Below are 20,051 nucleotides of genomic sequence, written 5' to 3'. Positions count from 1 at the left end.
GTGCAAGTTGTTAAGGAGTACAGAGGAACCAAAGAGGTAAAAGAAAGATCAGCGAAGAGATGAGGGGGGATGGAGGGGATGAGGATGGGGGGTTTAGTGTTGGGAAAAGACGACAAGTCATCTTGGTAAACAGTGGCATATTGTGTATTTTTAGATCCTTTGCTTTGCCCTAGATGTGCTTTCCTCTGAGCCTGGGCTTGAGGGCAGAGCGGTGTAGAGCAGCACAGAAGCAGTGGGGCTCCTTGACTGCTACATCAAGTGTCTCATTGTATCTCCTTTAATTCATTCAGTCTGTCTGGAGGAAGATGTCAGCTGGGCTGTGGAGCAGTGGGCTGAAGGCGGCTGGAGAGAGGGAAAGTAGGGGAGTCTTTCAAAGGGCCCTGCTCCCTCCCCCTTCACCTCCACCACCACCACCAATAGAGGCAGGGAGGCCAGGGTTTGAATAGATTTGTCAAGGCAAAAACACACATGTGCATGCAAACTCTTGCATAAATGCACACACACTAACACACACACACACACACACACACACACACACACACAGCACACAGCCCCAGTGCTGTGGGAGACCGCAGGCATAACAGCAGTCACATAAAGGCAAGGCCTGCTGGCTGGGATTAGAGAAGGGCGACGTGACAAAAGGATGGCACATCGTATCGGCTGCCTCTGACGCATAGCATCATCACATCAAGCAGCTCGTCCGCTGATCAATGGCGCCATTGAACTAAAGGCAGACAGAGAAACAAACATGTAAACAGATTTGCTCTCCCCCACCTCTGCTGCTCTGTGCATGTGTGTCAGTGTATGTGTGTGTGTGCGTTTAGATTTGTGCTGGATATGCACACACGCGTTACCATGCACACGATCTGTAAGACACCTTGCTGCAGAGTCCTTTTTTTAACTTAAATCTGGGCAGGAACTTGAGAAATTAAGCCAACACGGAAATGTCAAAAACTGCAGTTCTTTAAGTGGCCACATGCGGCTGGTTCTAAAAGCAGCTTAATACTAATAGATCCCAATGTTAAAATGCTTGACCTTACAGCGAAAATAAATATATGTACGACCTTGTACATTAAAAAAAAACTAAAAACAAACACTTGGTCTATATAGCTAATTTCAATATTCATGACAACTGTGTGTGAATTTTTATATAGCTCATTTATTTACAATTTATTAAGGCTTACAGTTATACATACTTAAGAATATGGTCCCCTGCGTAAAAGTGCAAAGGCAGCATGAAGAAGGGACTTCGTAGCTGCCCTGTAGCGCAATCTCTTTGTAAAAAGGGCTTATGAGTCTTCTCCACACTCTCTGGAAAATATAGTATCTCTGGTTCCAAAACTCCAAGTTGGCGACGGTGAAAATGCAAATACGGGAGTCCACAAACCAGTGGATGATATCATGGTGGCTATGTCCGTTATTTTTATTCAGTCAATGCTTATATCCCATCACCAGCATTATAGAGAAACAAAAGTCTAAACGGTCTTTTAAAGTGGAGAGTTAGGAGTTAAAAGCTACATACTAAAGCTCGTAGGGTTCAAATGATAAGCAGGTGTCAGCTCAATCTCTCTACCTACAAGAGATGTCTTCTTTGTTTATACGCATGTGTTTGTGCGTGCATGTGTGTGTGTGCGCGCAGTCACAATTCACCACCTGCTGCCTTCTGCAAGTCAGAGTGGAAGCCAGCCTGTGTCTTTCTCATAAGCAACAAACACACACACACGCACACTGTGAGTAATGGACACAAAACACTGCACACAGCTGATGGCAGGGTGATCTAATGGAGCCTTCACAAAGACCAAATAGGTCTCTCATAGGTGTCCATATCCACTACACAGTTAAGTGTCACAGGAATACACATACAGCGCCTTTAAAAAAGGCATGTGTAGTCCCTACCTTCCAAAACCTGCATCAGGATAACAGAACAAACTATAGTTTTGCCAGAATTCATTCAAATATATGTAATGTATAGATATAATGTATATAATTATAACAATTTAAAAAGTGAACCTAAAATAACTCCATAAACGGGGTGAATCAATTATCAAATACGTTACACAATTATCTAGTTATTTTTTTGGAAACTGTAACATAGATCTCAATAAAAATATTAACAAAATATAGGTAAATTTCTATTTGCAATTGTAAACAATCGGCTCCATTTTAGGTAAAACCGTATCTCCACCTCTTCTCTCTGAAAGCAACCGGGACTGAGAACCATGATAGAAACTCTGTGCTAAGTGTACAAAAAGTCTCCTAAACCATAACACACATGACAGCCTGCAACCTAACTTCTCAGAAAGTAGTCCTGAGTATCAATTTTTGCTCACTCTCTCTGTGTCTGTCTCTCTCCCACCTCCTCCAGTAGCTGTATAATCTCAATGGATTAGGATGGTTTATTCATGACCATAGTGTACTCTGTATGTGTGTGTGAGTGCATGTGTGTGTTTGTGCTCTGGGCAGGCCACTAGAGTGTGACAGCAGGCCAGCACAGTGACAGGAGACACCTTGGAGACTGTGACAGGTTGCCAGCTGTACACCATCATTCGCATTTCTCTCTCTCACTCACTTCTCCTCACTATGCTACTCATCTATCTCCACATACATCTCTTCATCTCTCCTCTTCCATCTGTATTCACTCCATTCATATCTTACCTGTCTTTTTGTTTTTCTTTTCCACAACTCTAACCTGTGCCGGCAGTCAACGGGATCTAAATAATTGAACGTTTCTCATACTTTATTTCTTTTTCTCCCTCAGTCAATGGATGGAGTCTCTCTATCTCTACCTCTGCTTATTCCCTGCCTTTTTTGATTTTCTTTCATCTTCACACTATATTTTGTCTCCTGGCAGTGACGTCAGTTGCCCCTCGTCTGACCCATTTGGTCTGTGTAACCTGGCCCAGCAGGCGCTGATCTCTAAATCCTATCTCCTCTCTTTTACTCGCCTCTTCTCATGGCATCATCCCACCATCCAGCGACCTCTTAAACCCCGGAGGGAGAGAATTATCTCTGTCCGAGGAGAACAGAGCAGTGCACTGCTGGGGTGCCCTGACCTCACATGCACCCATTCGTATGGGCACCCACATTTATACACCACCCAGGGCATTATACAGGTTCGCTGCTTCCTCCCCTCTGTGATGTGCAACACCTTCTGGGCTCTGTGTGTGTGTGTGTGTGTGTGTGTGTGTGTGTGTGTGTATGTGTTGTTCATTAATAGCTGTCCTCTTCGACCTAAATGCACAATACAAGTGTTATTCAGGAACTCGTGGTTAGCACTGTTGCCTCACAGCAAGAGGGTCCCGAGTTCGATCCCGGGTTGGAACAAGTTTGGTCTGTGGGCAGGGGCCCTTCTGTGCAGAGTTTGCATGTTCTCCCCATGTCTGTGTGGGTTCTCTCTGGGTTCTCTGTCTTCCTCCCACAGTCCAAAGACATGCAGGTCAGGTTGATTGGTGACTCTAAATTGCCCTTAAGTGTGACTGTGTGCGTGAAAGGTTGTCTGTCTATATGTGTCGGCTCTGCGATAGGCTGGCAACCTGTCCAGGGCCCGCCCTCTGCCCGATGACAGCTGAGATTGGCTCCAGCCCCCCTGTGACCCTTATGAGGACAAGCGGTTACGGACAATGATTGAATGAATGATTCGCATTTGTAAAGGCCTCTACATAGTTCTCTTCCAGAATGTTATTTATGAGCACTAATGGGTTTTTTTTAGCTAAGTATGAGAGCATTTACTGCAGTTAGCTGACATCATGGACTCTTCGCTGTGTTTTACCTACACAGAGATAGGCACAGGAGAGGAGAGACAGGTTAACTGAACGTTACTTAAGTTGATGACAATTCGTTGCATTACATGCAATAAAAGCAGGTTCTCAAAAACCAAAGATGGACAGACATCAACTGCCCCAAAGGTCTGAAAATCAAACTAAAATGTCTGCATTTTTTTGTTTTTTTAAGATTTTTTTGGGTGCATTATCCCTTTTTTTATAGGACAACTTGAAAGAGACAGGAAAGGTGGGACAGAGAAGAGGGAACAACACACAACAAAGGGCCACGAGCTGGACTCGAACCCAGGCCACTGCAGAAGCACGAAGCATATGGGGCGCATGATATACCCAGTGAGCTAGAGGCTATCCCATATCTGGATCTTTTAAAAGTACAACTGGACCTGAATCAGGCGGCAATGGCGAGGATGCGAGCAGCTCTCCTGCTGATACAGCTGCACTGCCCCGACATGCACAGAAAGACAGACTTTGAACCATCTTGGCTGATAGAGAAGAAATTCTCCTCCTGGCTTTACCAGACCAATATTGGTAAGGCTAGGTGCAAAAGTAAATAAAAATTAGCAAATGTATAAATATTTTTGTGGTTTGGCCATGTTTTGTGTGTGGTAGTGGAGTCAATTTAATTTTTAATATCACAATAAAAAAAATTGTGATTTACACCCCTAGAAACTCATTGGGTAAACAGATCCCCCAAATAAACCACCACCAAGCAGTCAACCTTGGGGAAACACTGTTGATATATAGAGATGTTACAAGGGGGCATTATATGCATTTACTGTTTGTTTGTGTGTCCATGTTATGTACTGCACCAATGACTGCATGGACGTCTACTGTGTGATCACTAAAAGGCGAACATTGGGAAACTGAGCCAATAATAGAGAGCCCTATATCATTAGCATATTGGATGGAACACAAAGGGACTATGACCTTTTGGTGGAACCGCTGCACATAACACAGCACCGGTGTTAGTGTAAATGACAAGGGACAGATTAGATTTTGGATGCATCTCAATCCTCATGCTGACCTGGGGCTTGTTAACTAGCACTGCCATCCAGGCCCAGAAGCCAGGGATGTGATGAAATACTGAATTTGAGCAAGACCATTGCGGTTATCAGTTTTGAAAATATAAGAACATCTCATATCTATATATCTATCAGATGTTAACAAAAGATAATGTATATCTCGCCACTTAGCACTGATCAGCAGTATTTATCATAACTGGCTGTCTTTGTCTGACACTAAATTAACAGACAAAAACAACCTCTGTGCTAAAATACTGAGTACCCATTTTTCTATCAGTAAGGTGGCAAGAATAAAAGACATCCACATGGTTTGCCTTTCTATTAATTCAGTTACAGTTAAGCTGGGTTTCAGAAGATAAAACATTTTTTGTTGTTGTTAAATAAAATTGATGTAATGATTTACATAATGATTTTAATGGTCCCCGAGAGAAATACAAAGAACTATAAACACTGCTTTGGAATTAGCAACAAGTAATGAGCACTCTTTTAGAATAGTGACACTAAAACTACAATCTGAGGCTGGGAGTTTAAAGAAAAGAGGTAGAAAAAAATACAAAGCTGATAGCAGACAAAATGTTGAATCTAGAAATCTACACATTTCCTCCATATTAGCTTTTGTTTTATCGTTGAGAAGGGCATAGCAAGGCACAGGTGTGCTACTGTTTCCCTCTAGAAAAATTCTCCTCTCCTAATTCACACAAAAAAGGATCACGGGTTAATGAGTACGAGGGAGAGTGAATCCTCGTCCATCCCCTTACTCCGACTGGACAAAGAAGGTTATTTCAGATTTATTGTTCTGGGTAATCATCACAAATAGAAAATCACTTAACATTCCAATTATGCTGTGTCCCGAACATCCCTTAGATGAATCAAAAATAGGAAATGCCAGACAAGGAGAAGGGGGCCAGTGCAACCTTGAATCCCCACCACTCAAACAGACATACATATACACTCACAGACAAGTAACACACACTCAAGTGTACAAAACCAAACACACTTGCGAAATGGGAGATGACAGAAATAGCAAAAGCAAAAGGCAAGGGATATAAAAGAGGATGTAAGACAAATAAAGGTATGGCATGTAGGTGTGTGTGTCTGTGTGTGTGTGTGTGTGTGTGTGTGTGTGTGTGTGTGTGTGTGTATGTGTGTGTGTGTGCATGACATTTGCATCCCTGGCTCTCAAGCAGCTCTGGTCTTGGATGGTCCTCATCTGTATGTGCATACTGAGTGAGCCCAGGTGCTGCGTATGGCACAGAGGTCACACCAGAAAGGGCAAGTGCTAAAATGAAGCTAACACAAATGCACATGTGCACGTGCATTCTATCTCACACGCTTACCCACAAGCACATATAAACACATGCATGCATGCACATTTGCACGCCCTGCCACATACACACGCACCAGCGAGGGTTGACTGTCTTAGTTATTCATTGACATGCACCCAGGAAGAAAATGTGGGGGCTGGTTTAAAAAAAATAAATAAAGACAGCAAGGGAAAACATGCAAACAATGGTTCTCTATCACTTCTAAGGCTAGCTGTTGGTCAGGGGTACCTATGAAGGTCAGAGGGGTTGTGCAGGGAGAAATCAGAGAGGAGCAAAATCTGAGAGACCTTAGCTCACAGCTGGGTGAATTTACATGATGAGATGGGAGCTCAAGAATGGACCCCTGTACAGTTTGCAGCGTCTTTGTTTGCCTTCAGTTTGTGTATTTGCGCATGTGTGGCTATCTCACCTGCTGCATCCAGTCCTGAGTGCCTTTGCTGGTCTCCTGCAGCCAGATGTTGTGAGCAGAGTCGGTCAGAGCCACGGCACATGCTCTGTTCTTCACTTGCATTTCCCTCTGATTCATCTGCCATGAAAAACAAATCAAATTAGTCTTAGTCAGCCATGCAGCATGTTGATGATACAATCACTGCTGATGAGGACAATGTTTGATTCAGCAATTTGAACAACAAAAAGACCATATGCTTTAAGACACATGATAGAATATATTCTTTAGCAAAAAAAATTGCATAGATGTGTATAAAATTATTTTAATATGACATGGTCACTGTGTCAGTTGATACAGCCTAATAAAAAATGGATTCCCTATCCATCCACACTCTGAGCCTACTCCCCACACCATGATAGCACTAGCCCAGTGGACAGCGAATACAGATTCAACCTGGTGTAGAGCATAATGTTATAAAGTGAAATATGAAAGAGCTGTTCCTCTATAGCATGTCCTTGTCACGTTCTGTGCAAATGTCCTTCCCTGTGCACGTTCAAATACCTCTGTCCCCATTCTTAATACCCTTTCCCTTCACATGTCACAGAGAATGTGGCTTCCGCAGGCCCGTCTTCCTATTCCCCTCTGAATGTCAACGCCAAGGAAAATGTCACGCAAAGGACTTGTTACTGCACTACAATAGACTTCCCACACCGCTGGTCCCACCCCAAGGAGTACCATAAGCCAGGCCCTGGGAACGAGCCGTTTCACTACTTTGCTTTAAGATAAAACAGGAAGAAAAGAGAACAGGACTTGTAACAATAGGTTAACAATCACTTATTGTATACGTTTAGTGAAGCTTGGAAAGAGATTGGTAGACTGGGGATGGGCATAGTGCTGCAGAAAAGCACTCTCTGGTCAAGTACACATGGCGCTAAGGCCATACGGACATAATTTCAATGGCATTAAAGGGGAACAATATCTAAATTGAGAATTTCAATATGTTATCTCCATGGTGTAGGAACCTTCAATCTATATTTATGAACATGAGATACTCTCTCAAAGACAGAAACCAGATAAGTTAGTCCAAAACTTGTGTTTGCATCAAGTCTGGAGCTACTCCATAGACAATGAATGGCCTGTTAGCCTTGTTTTGTGGATGCACAGATTTTTTTTTCCATTTTATACCCAAATTATACTACTAATAATAATTATTACCTATACTCAGAACATCTTTCTCAGTTGATTGTCTATGGAGCAGCAGATTGTAAACCATATGACATCACAAATTTGGGTTTTAGCACTCTAGACTTTGGATTTGGGAGAGAATTATTCATGTTAACTAGAACTTTTGGACTACCTTAGACCACAAGAATAACATGAATGAATTTTGAATATGGGTGTAGTTCCCCTTTAAACACTTATCTTAATTGTCATCTAAAGACAGGAGAAACTTGGCAGTGTCTTGGACTACTGGACTTCTACTTAAAATGTTGACGATGTTTATAGCTCTAAGTCTGAGAATAAGTCAAGCACTTTAGTGGGAGACCTAGGTAATGTTAGGGCTAAGACAGGGATTGGAATATCATGGCTTAGTCGGTGCTTGCATGTAAGAATACGATAAATATCTGCCAATAAAAGCCCAACTGTAATAAAACAAAGTAGGGCTGTGGCTTGAGTGCAAAGCTATGGTTTGGTAGGGTTTGAGCTGCTGCTAATGTGAATCTGAGTCTGACACAGACTGGGGATAAAGCTGGAGAAATTACTCTCCTTATACACGTTCACAGACAAGTAACGCTGGCCATCTACAGCCAGCTCGATTGGCTGTACGTTGGCTGTACATCAAAATCACGGTGGGCATTTGAATACATCCTCCCTTGCCCAGCCAAATTAAAGTGGGAGTGTATAGAGATAAATTGAATCTATTAAGGCACTAAGGACTCATACATCATACAGCTGATAAGGCTTCCACTGGAGCTTCTTCACCAGGGTGGAGGATAGAGCAGACAGAGAGGAGAGGTACAACCATAAGCATAAAAAAAAGTGTACAACTGTAGAGACAGACAACAAAAGGAGACAGACGCCGCACATGTATGCACTGACACATTCGTTCGCTCACACAAAATCATACATACACACACAGAGAAACACACTCCTCTCTGTACTCCCTCCTCATCCACGCTTGGTTGAAAAGCTTTCCTCTGGCAGAACTGGGCCCATGGGAGTAGCAAAGTCAACCTTTTAAAACTGGAGGTGTCAGTCAAGGTCCTGTTTTCTGGAGCTAGCCAAACGGGCCAGTCCCTGAGTATAGGGTCTGCTAGCAGAGGCCAGGAAACAGGAGACAGTGGACTGACTGCCCATGGAAACCGCTAAGCACATGACTTCAAACCAGTCAAAAACATCGTCCAAAGTCTGGGCAAAGAAGTGAATTTTTTTTTCCACTTTCCGAGTGGATAAATAGGCCTCTATTGGCTCCTATTGTATGCCCCTTAAAACATCTGGGTCCAACATTTTCCATTTTTGATGGAAAATGTACTTTACATGGTTCACTGGATATCACTGGTATATTAAAAGTGTAACTGGGCTATAATAAATTTGGTGACTGGTGCCAAAGTAGACTGTATTTGTGTGTGCGTGCATGCCTGCATGTATGTGGGTACATGGCAGTGTGTTAGGGAGGCAAGTGAATGACAGACAGCGGTTAGAAAAACAAAAAGGTATAAAAAAAAAAAGAGGCACAGCTGCTAAGGTGGGAGTGAAGCTGGGTCTTAGATGGTGCTGGATGGATACGTCTGGAACTTAAATACTGGACTTAAGTATTTAGACAGCACATGATTAATCTAGCGTAGACAGACTGCCTCATCAAACAGACGAGTGACTGGAGAAAATGTTTTTGTAAAAATGGAATAACGAGACCTTCGGAAATCCTAAAACAGCCACTCAAATTAATCACATTCAGCACCTCTGGATGCTTTTTCGTAGTTGAAAACGAGTTCTCCCTCACTAAATTTTATTGAAATACTAAAAAAAAAAAATGTCTGCCCTTCTCAAACAAACTTTTATTACAGTTTCTCTGTGATTTGCTATTCAAAGACAACGTTTTATATTTTCTAAAATGAGGAGGGGAAAATAAATCAGCAACTTTCACCAAGCAAAGTCTGTTTTCCTGATGATGTCTCAACCAAGATTAAAGGCCAAAGAACTCCATCTCCCACCACTGGCTGTATCAATCACTCGTTCTGACAGCTCTCTCATTGCCGCAATGCCTACACACATATGGTTGGCTGTGGTAACAGTTGGGGTAATAGGTTGACAAATAATGACTCCATGCTCTATGCAGTGTGGCCTTCAACCACAATGATTCTGACACCGCTGGGTCCCATGTTTTACAAGCCACAATGACAACTGTGGTTAGCTGCATGATGAAAGAAAAATTTAAGCATGTCCGTATCTTCTGCTAGGGGGGTGATACTCATGGTTAACCTACAGACCAGTTCTCCTAAAACCACATTCTACCAAGTGGGTATATGGAAGGCTGTATCATCATATGACTCATCATGTTACAATTTTTTACACCATGTTAGCCTGTGAGTTAGAGCTAGCCATCTTTATCCAGAACGTTAAATGTGCTAATCCACTATGTAACCGCAGACTGCAGCTTTAACAAGGAAACAGGCCAGCTGTTGTGATCAGTCTTGTATCGGACAGGGAAAAAAGGAAGAGAAACATGTGGAAATACTTGTTGAGCTAAAACCAGCACACAGATGTTGAGACATTTGCTGCCTCTCTGCTGGCCTTTCCTTTAACACTAAAGCAGCTGGATATGCGGAGTGAAGTTAGGGTCGGGGGATGGACATGGGAGCGTGTGTGTAAAAAATGTGAAGAAAAGGGGGGAGTAGAGAGGCTGAAGGTTATACAAGGAAGGTGAATGGATATCAGAAGTAGGAGGGAAAAGGAGGGAATGAGAAGAAAAAACAGATGAGAGACAGACGTGTGCACAACAAAGAATATTTATGAATGCTTTATTGATACCCATGAGGAAAATTCTCTTTTCCCTCGGCCTATTTCACAAGGAGATCAGATCACAGGGTCGGCCTCAATACAGCATCCCTGAAGCAAGAGGGCTTTCACAGTCTCTAAAATATAAGCAGAAGCTTAAGCTTAAGTGGAAACGATGCGTCCCATCAAGGGGTCTGAACCAGAGTCCTCAGCTTCAAGGGCGGCGTCCTTACCCACTAGAGCACCTTGATGAAATGTTTATCACCAGTCTGATGTATTTCATCTATCATCTGCAGGCTTAAAAATCGAATTCAATGAAATTACCAAGGCCATTTTGACTTCATAATTTAGTCAGCCACAAAAAAAGTGTAAAAGAAATTTCCAAACCCATTTATGACACGCTGTTTTTAAACACACTCCCTCACTATGATTTGGATTTAATTTGACCGCACCAACACATCACGCTCACATTCCTCTGAGCCATCATAACAAAGCTGAGTCACAACTGATGACGCAAACTTGAGTTCAACCCCCCAACCCAACATACATTCAAACTCTGGATGAACTATGAAATCCCTCTACCCCCTTCCACTCTGTTTCTTCCTCATAAACCATTTCTTTTTTGACTTCTCCTCAGAGGGCCTAGTTGCTATAGAGACCCGCAAACATTACAAATTTCTGACCCCCTGGTTGGCACAATTCTACTAAATCCATCTTTTCACAAGCTCTATGAAATAGCCATCCCCCAAGCATTTGAAGCCACTCAAACACACGCACACAAAGAGACTTTCCTCTAACCCCTGCATCTTGTACCTGACCTCTTACATGGCCCTCAACAAAGTACAGTGTTCAGTGCTTTAAGCTGTTTCCTGCTACAAAGCCAGCTAATTGCTACACTTTTTGTTGTGCATAATCTTATTTTCACCACTGACGAAGAACGTGATATGCAATGGGTGTGTGAGTGTGTGTGTGTGTGTGTGTGTGTGTGTGTGTGTGTGTATATGTAAGTGTGGGTGTGCGGCATGAAGGAGGGAAGGAGGGAGCATATTAATCATGTTTATTTATCTGGACGAGGAGTTGAAATAAGCGACGAGACATCATTTAACAGCATGCTAAGCTAATCTCTGGTCGAGATAAATACTTCATTTCTCTCCTCTCCCCGTGACGCTCCCTTGCTCGCGACTGCTCCGCTGACGCTACATCTAAACACCGGCAATAATAAAGACAATTATTTAGGCCTTTGATAATTATGTGTCAAAGGCAGCGAAAGCCACTAGATAATTGGGAGAAAACTGAATGGTAATCCACAATGGAGATCCCCGTGGGGAGACAGGCAGACTTATCCCTAGAAAGAATGCAGAGCGAGAGAAAAGAGAGAAACAGCCAAAGACATAAAGATGAGAGCTCTTTAAGGGGCCTTGCTCACTGTCAGATAGTCAATGTGAAAAGCCACAATTATACATAGAGAGAGAGTGCAATAGAGAGCGGCAAACAAGAGGAAGGAAAACAAGGGATGGAGAGAGAATGACAGAAAATGAGTGAGAATGGAAAAGAGGACAAAATGTTGAGCAGTAGTGGGAGTGAGCAAAGACTGAGCACAGGCCAAGGGGAAGGAGGAGAGCAAGAGAGAGAAAGAGAGAGAGGGAGAGAAGCGCCCCGTGACGATGCCAGTCAGAGACGAGGCTTATAATGTGGCTGCGCCATGCACTGCCAACAGCCACAGATAATCTAGGACTACCCACTGAGCACTGAAGCACTGCTTAAATATTTGATTGATTAACTGTCCTGTTGCTGCCAGAGAGTAAGAGGAGAGCATCAGAGAAGCCAGGGCGAACACAGAAAAAACAAACAAACATGTATGCGGGTGCACACCGGAAGGTTGGAAAACACATGGCGCAGACACACTAACACATACACCCCCATAAATCCTGACACGCCAACATTGGAACAGGAGCACAAACACAAACACACACAGACATGTACACATTGCGAGCATGTGTAGAGTCGGCAAAGACAGTGACAAGGGCTGGAAAAACAAACATAAAGGCTGACTGATGCTCTGGCAGTGATTTGTTTCGATCATAAATCAATGAGGACAATGGACTTATGGATCAACAGTGGTTAAGTTCATGATCCTCATCTGGATTTGGCTTTTAATGACTACCGGATTCACCACAGGGATGATGTTAGTGTGCTTGCTCTCTTATCCCTCTGACTGTATGTTACTTGCAATTGATCTGAGGTCAGGGAGAAGTGGTTTCCAACTGGTTGGTCACGGTCCAAAAGTGGGTCGTGGGTCCATTCTGAACGGACCGCAAGTGACTTGTGAGCATGTAGCATTTAAAGGCACTTTATTTTGAATTTTTGGTACAAGGCTTTTAATTTGAGGGGCCTTTCCTGCTGTTCAGCAACTATTTCATTGCTTGTTTTTGGTATTACTTTTTCTTTTTACATGCTGTGCCTTTGAATAGTTTTTATGTCAATAATCTTGAAGAAATAATATGCACTTTTTTAGTTGGCATTTATTTACTAAGTTATACGTAATTGCACTTAATTCTTGCAATATGTTTTATTTTACTGTGTTCTAAGCCCACGTGTTGTATCCATTTTGTGAAATCAAATTGAATATGTGGACCCCGTGGCTGGAACCACTGTCATACAGGATCGAGAGGAGTAGGAGTAAAATGTGTTCAGCTACTCTACCTACACTGCCTGTGACACAGACACAGACACACACACACACACACACACACACACACACACACACACACAAAACACACTCATCCCTGTTCGTCCCTGGCTGTGAAAACACAGGCAGCTGGCCCCCCACGCTCCGACACCCTCCACAGGAAGAGACAACACCAGCGCTTCCTGTGGCTTTGAAGCAGCGGTCCCAGGTCCCCTGTCGGTCCCCAGCTTCCTTTGTCTTAACCGCAGGAAGGAAGCCCTCTCTAGCACGAGGCCACAGGGCCCAGGGGAGCGAGAGGGAGCGTGTTTGTGTGTGTGCATCTTTCAGCGTTGTGGAGAGGTTTTTGCTCGCTGAGGTCACATGCATTTACAGGGTTTTTTTTCCCCTCTGACTCTCCAGTGCATGAACTCTGGTCATGGTGAGGGTGTAGAGAGAGAGGGAGGGAGAGAGAGAGATAGAGAGCTGGAGAAAACTGCAATAACTTCCTCCTCTCTTTCCCTTTTCCTGTCACGGCTGTTCTCCACATGTATGATGGAGGGAAGAGAGAAAGGGAAGATGGTGGGCGGAGAGACAGGGTGAGAGCTGAGAGGGTGAGAAGGGGGCATTGGTGAATTGTGTGACTGACAGCACCGGACACAGGGTAGTGGGAGGTGGTGTATGTCTGTGTACGTGTTGGGGAGGACTCCATGTGTGTATAGCCATGCAAACCACACACACACACACACACACACACACACACACACACACACACACACACACACAGATATATACAGCGGACAGATACACCAACAAGTGGGGGCAGTGAGGAAAAGGAAGGCCAATAAATATTTACTGACACAGCAGAAGTGGAGAAGGGTTGTCCACTGGTGGAAACAAAAGGCAGAGGATGAGGAGCGGCGTGCCAGGAAACCTGCCGGCTGCGGGCGCTGCGCCCCGCTTGTGCCCGCATGGAAAACAAGAGGAAGACAGGAAGGGAGGATGAAGGAGTGAGAGAGAGAGCGAGGGCAGGGAGGATGGGAAGGAGGGAGGGAATAAGGGAGGGACAGACAGGATTGTGGGTAAGGGAGTGCTCATAAACAATAGCAGCCTGGTGCAAAGCAACTGTTCCCTTAAAAATTAGGTTTCCTCAAGACAAGGTTGAGTGAGAGTTTAACTGAGTGAGGGTGTCGGTTCATGGAAAAGTTATTTCTTACATTACATCTTCAGGTTACTGAATACAGCATCATGAATCTCTCTTCACACTTGTTCACATAATAGAAGCAATTTTCTAAGTAAATAATTTTCTTTCTGCAAATGATATATTTTTCCATTGAAAATTAATGCGTCCCTAAAACACTTGAATTCCTATTAGTTTTCGCTTGACAGACAACTCTTTTTTTGCAATGACATCGCATTCAAATCCCTCAGACCCAATAAGCTGAGCAGATGCTCACATGTGTAGCAGCATTTTATATTTTATAGTTACAACAACTGAATTCAATTAATTTCTAATTAACATCGTCTGCACGGCGGTAAGTGTTAATGATATTAACTCCCAACAGTTTGATCACTTTACATTTCCGTCACAATGAAAAGACGTTGCTCAAGTTGCTTCAGCTAAATCAACAAAACCCCTATAATGTTCACATTGAAATGATATTGACACAATTAAGAAAGTGGACAGGGGAAGTTTTGAAACATTAGCAGTTAGGGGTGTTCATATATTGTTTGGCGACAGCAATTACAGAAATTCTCTAAATGGTAATTTCTAATTAGGCAGCATTCCTTAACGAAGTGAAATTACGGCATGGCGACTAATTAAAGTCTTGTGTTAATTGGAATACATCTTAGTTAAGAAAACCAGTACAAGGTACAGTGGGCAATGTCTTCATCATTCCCAAATCAACTGGCCATATTAACAGCTTTGGTCTACAGAGTGAAATGAAAAAGTTACTTTTACGCATTGAATACAGGCAAGGCCTCATCGTCTTCACTCGCCTTTTCCTCTCCCTTTCTTTCTCCCTCTGAAAGTGCTTCTTTCTTGTCTTTCTCCCTGTCTCCCAACCCTCCGGCAATGCTGTAAAATAGAAACCTAACCTCAATATTTTCCCTCACGGTGCTGGGACTTGCTGGCCCATTAAATTCCCCTTCCCATGTGTCAGCTTGCACATTTCCACCATGAAATTTTCGTATAATTAAACTTTCTTAATGATTTATAAGCTATAATAATAGCCGTAAGTATTTCAGAGCAGGTTAAAGGGACAGCCTTTAAGTGCACGCCGGGGGATGACCCTGTTTTAACATAGTTTCGGATGGGTGACTCTCGGCTGGAGACGAGGATGGATAGGGCGAGGGAGAATGGGAGTGATGGAGGGAGGGAGTGAGCGAGAGGGCCTAACAAGGGTGGGTGGAGGAGGAGGCTGAGACCTTTGTGTCGTAACTCAGGGTGATACTGACATCGTGGAGAACCGAGGGCTCCCTGAACCCTGGCAGGGAGGAGACAGCTTACCACTGACAGACAGGGAGAGACACACGCATGCAGGGCAGGCAAATACAGCAACAGAGAGCGGCTAAGAGACTGACAGAAAGACGGAGGGTGAGGAAAAGGAAAGAGCGACACAAGCAGAAAGAGAGCCTAAACATCAGATAAAACTATAGTTGGAGAAATTAAATCATGAAGAAATACAGACAATCAAAAATCATAAGACAAAGAAAAAAGGTTCTAAATAAAAGTGAAATAAATATTATTTTTAATAAATAAATTAAACACATTGATAAAAAGACAAAGTTTACTGTAAAGCAGTATAGGAGTCAATGTCTAAAGAATGTGCACAAACAGTTTGAGTGCATGGGACACACACACACACACACACACACACACACACACACACACACACACACACACACAGATGTTTGCTCTCTGCTGCCTCTCTGACGGCGAGGCTGATATGATTGCCACTTAGGAAATCAGTGTGTTTTCACACCACTCTCAGCTCTGCCAAAGCTAATGTGTTAAATATCCATCGGGTACTGCTGTCCATTTCTGAGACACACACACACACGCAGACACACACAGCCTTAGAGGCTGATAAACACTGATTCCTTTTACTAACTGAGCCCACAGTTGGTATCCGAGCCAAAATTTCTAAATTGGGGTGCAGTGAGAAAATTTCAACAAGCTATGATGTGGAATTTTCACTCACTTCTTCTAAATTTGTTGTGAGGAGGTTTAAGTAGAGCTAAATTTTAACTATTGTGTGACTTTTATCGCCTTTCTTGTTGCTATCAAGAAATTCCTGCTTCTATTTATTTATTTTTTAATACATCACTGTTGTAGACAAATTTAATTTCATGCCGCACAAATCAACACATGAAGTCAAGCTACTGTAAGTGTTTTGAAAAGGTGGAGCCTGCTAATAACAAAATTCACCAAATATCTCAGTGGACTGTTTTTCACCTTAGCTGTGAATGGGGAAGGGGGGAAGAGAAGGAAAATGAAACAAAAACAACAAATCTGGAGGCGCCTGCTGCTCTGCACATTACTGGCAAATCAGGTGTGTGCAAGTGTGTGTGTGTGTGTGTGTGTGTGTGCGTGTGTGTGTGTGTGTGTCTGCGTTTGGTGTATGTGTGTGTCCCCTCAGGGCTGCAGGAGTTGGATTCTGTTTTGTTTAAACTTCCAGGGCCACTCGACCCATCTCTGAGTGAGAAGCTGCTCATGGACAAATGAAAAAAAGAGAAAAAAAAAGTTAGGGGGGTGGTGGAGGAAAGGGGAGGAGAGGTAAAAGACAGTGCTAATGAAAGTGACAAAGAGAGTGTCCCTCCTTTCAGTTCTCATCCTCTGCGTCTTCATATTTGCTCGTCTCCTGTGCTGTGGGGCAAGGGGGAAAGAGAGAGCCCCAGCAAAAGAAAAAAAAAACAGGCTCTGTGATACCCCTGTACTCAAAGGAAGGAGAAAGTAAGGGAGGGGAAACTACAGAAGGCCAAGTGAAATTAATGGAAATATATAACAATCTGAAATTAACTTCCCATTGCCACAAGCCATGATTTAAAACAGCTTTTTAACGAGAGGAAAGATGAGTCAGAAAAGAAAGAGAGGGAGAAGGGGTTGAGGCCATATTACAAATTGGACAGGCTGGAGGAAGCTACAAGTTAATTTGCCCCATCATGTAAAAACTTTGCCGTTCTCAAGGCACACTCACTTAAATTATTATTTTTTTGTCCAAATTAATCAAGGCATAAGACTAAAAGATTAAAAAATAATACTAATGTAGTGTATAAGAAAACACAAAGCAATTCAATTAGCCACTTAAACTGGCAACGTAGGGGAAAAAAACAACCCATTTCATGTACCTGAAATGTATTGCAATATTCAGATGGAGCAGATTCAATATTAAAAAGATTTTCCCTTTTAGCTTTGAATATAAATTTAAATTCCATAAACTTAAAAACAAAAATGCAAACTTTGAGTTCTATCTCAGCAAAAGGAAAAAAGAAAAATGCAGAAAAAGTTATAAAATAATATATAATAGTAATGAGAAACTGCACACTGATATTAAAATAGATAAAATAATTTAACTGATGCATTGTTATCATTATTATCATTATAATGCTGTTGCTTAAAGCAGAGACTATATTTTGAATAAAACATATGAGCACTTCCATATGTACATTTACTTTTGTTATTCTTCTGTTATTCTTTGCAACATTTTATATTGTAGTTTATTAAAATGATGTGCCCAACAACCACAACAATGTACTTTTGAGTACATAATGAAATCACCGAAGCGAATCCCTTAATGAATTAAATGTAAAATCTGTAAAATGTAGTACACCAGTTGAAGTGCTTTTCAAGTGATATTATTGATTAAAAACAAAGCCTGAGAGAAGGGTGAGGAAGACACACACACACACACACACACACACACACACATACAAACACACAAGCACGACAGGGCATACACGCACACACACGCAATTCACTATAAAGTATATTATTAATCTTGTAAAAAAAGCAATTAAATCAAAGTGGTATAGAGCCTGAAGCTATGAGGACTGTCAATTCTGCTGGAAATGCCACAGAAGATTACAGTTGGGTTTGTGGATTCCATGAACCCTTTTTTTGATTAGGGAGTCAATTATTTCTCATTACTGAAGATGCTATTTCGGAAAAAGACCTTGTCAGTCAATCATGCAAAAAGTCCTCGAAAAAGCGTGAATAAACCATTAAAGAGAGAGGCGGATGGTGGGGGTGGGGGGAAAGCACACTGACCCTTTTCCCCACCCAAACTCCTACTTGTAGTCAAATTACCTTTTTAACTATTACACCTCTGTCAGGTCTTTGTCAGCGTATGGTAATTAGGGCCTTCAGTGGAGAACATTTGAAAAGAAAACAGTATATTTATTAGTTTATCTCAGAGAAAGGCATTTACCCAGAGCTGAAGGTAAGTTTGAATGTGGTGATTATCTTGTCATTTTCAGGCTGTTTGTCTAAGAGTGTGCATGTGTGCGTTAGTGGGTGTTTGTGCATGTTTGAGTGTGTGTGTGTCACTGTGAGTGAGCACTGGTGTGTGCGACTCCAGGTAATGTGCTGTTGAGGGGTGTGTATGTGTGTGGATGGACGTACACATGTGCATTCATACATATATGCAATATATATTTATACGAGTGTGTGTGTGTGTGTGTGTGTGTATGTGTGTACTTTAGCTGCTTTCAGCACACTGATAGGCGAGCACAGCACATTTCTCCCGTCCTCTTTGTTCTGTGTTGGGTTTGACACCTCTAAACAATAGCAGCGCTTCACTTCGCCCAGCCCCAACCCACCACCAACCACACACTGCATGGACGGGAGCTGCCAATTAGCACTATCAAACACCCCTCATCAGCTGTCTGCTTACCACAAAAAGAGAAAAAAAAATTCCCAAAACAAATCAATAATTCAGTTTCCTTCAAAAACGATCACATTCATCAGCAGACTTAAGGATACGTGAGAAAGGTGATCACTAATTGTATAGTATGGATTGTGTGTATAGAATAGATGCACAGAAAACAATTGGCGTCCCGCTGATGTGACCACATGAAGTGGAGCGCCGCGACAAGCTCTCGACCAGCAGAGTAGAAACAAAGGCCCTCTTCGTCTCCTCCTTTACGCTCTGGTGTCTGGAGCTGATCTTTATTTTAGGGCCGACTCTATCTTGACCCAACCCGAATGCCCCTCGTTTAAATCTCGAGCCTTTTGTATAAAGAGGGCTGTCGCTTTCATGCATTCTCTTTTGCCTCACAAACAGGATTCACTCAAGAAATGCCCCACTCTATTTTTTAGTTTATCTGCCATTGTTTAATTCTACACTGTGGTTTGGTGACCATGGGCAGCCATAGATGCAGTGTGACCCAGGGGAAGGAGGGCCAGCGTGGGGAGAGAGGAGTGGAGAGGGGGGCCTGTCATGGAGAAAGGGGTCTCAGAGGGCCGGAGGTGAGCAGAGGTGTCTGGGAGATGACTGTCGCTCCTCTCGGTGGTCCAAGCCCTTTTCATTAACCTACACCCCTGGGTTCACCAAACAGAAACAGGGGGTGAAAGCGGGGACAGGAGGTGGGGGATGTGGACGGGTGCAGAGCAGTAGCCCTGGTGACCACCAGAGACCTGCTGCCTGCCTGCCTCCCCTGTCTGTCTGAATGCAGATCTGTGTCATCCATTACAGACAAGGGACTGCTTTTTAACAAAATACAAACACAAACAGGAGCCTATGCGTGGACACACAGACAACACACACAAAAATACACATGCATTGAAGCCTGCACAGGGAAAGAGAGGGGTAACAAAGGACAGGCAGTGCCCCCTAGTGTTTTCATCAAAGAGAAATCAGACCAAATCAACTA

General features: G+C 42.9%; 1 protein-coding gene across 3 annotated transcripts in view; it reads right to left on the bottom strand.

Moving 5' to 3' along the window:
- fam172a (family with sequence similarity 172 member A) overlaps window positions 1-20,051 on the bottom strand; it is a 188,648-nt gene that overhangs the window by 73,852 nt on the left and 94,745 nt on the right. For all 3 annotated transcript variants that reach the window (XM_042488204.1, XM_042488202.1, XM_042488203.1), the window contains exon 9: window positions 6,536-6,652. In XM_042488204.1, coding sequence (XP_042344138.1) covers window positions 6,536-6,652 — 117 coding nt within the window. The remainder of the gene's footprint in view (window positions 1-6,535; window positions 6,653-20,051) is intronic.

Source organism: Plectropomus leopardus, chromosome 6 (assembly GCF_008729295.1).
Source record: "Plectropomus leopardus isolate mb chromosome 6, YSFRI_Pleo_2.0, whole genome shotgun sequence".
In the NCBI taxonomy this organism is placed as follows: Eukaryota; Metazoa; Chordata; class Actinopteri; order Perciformes; family Serranidae; genus Plectropomus; species Plectropomus leopardus.
This window is presented reverse-complemented; position numbering and strand designations above follow the sequence as displayed.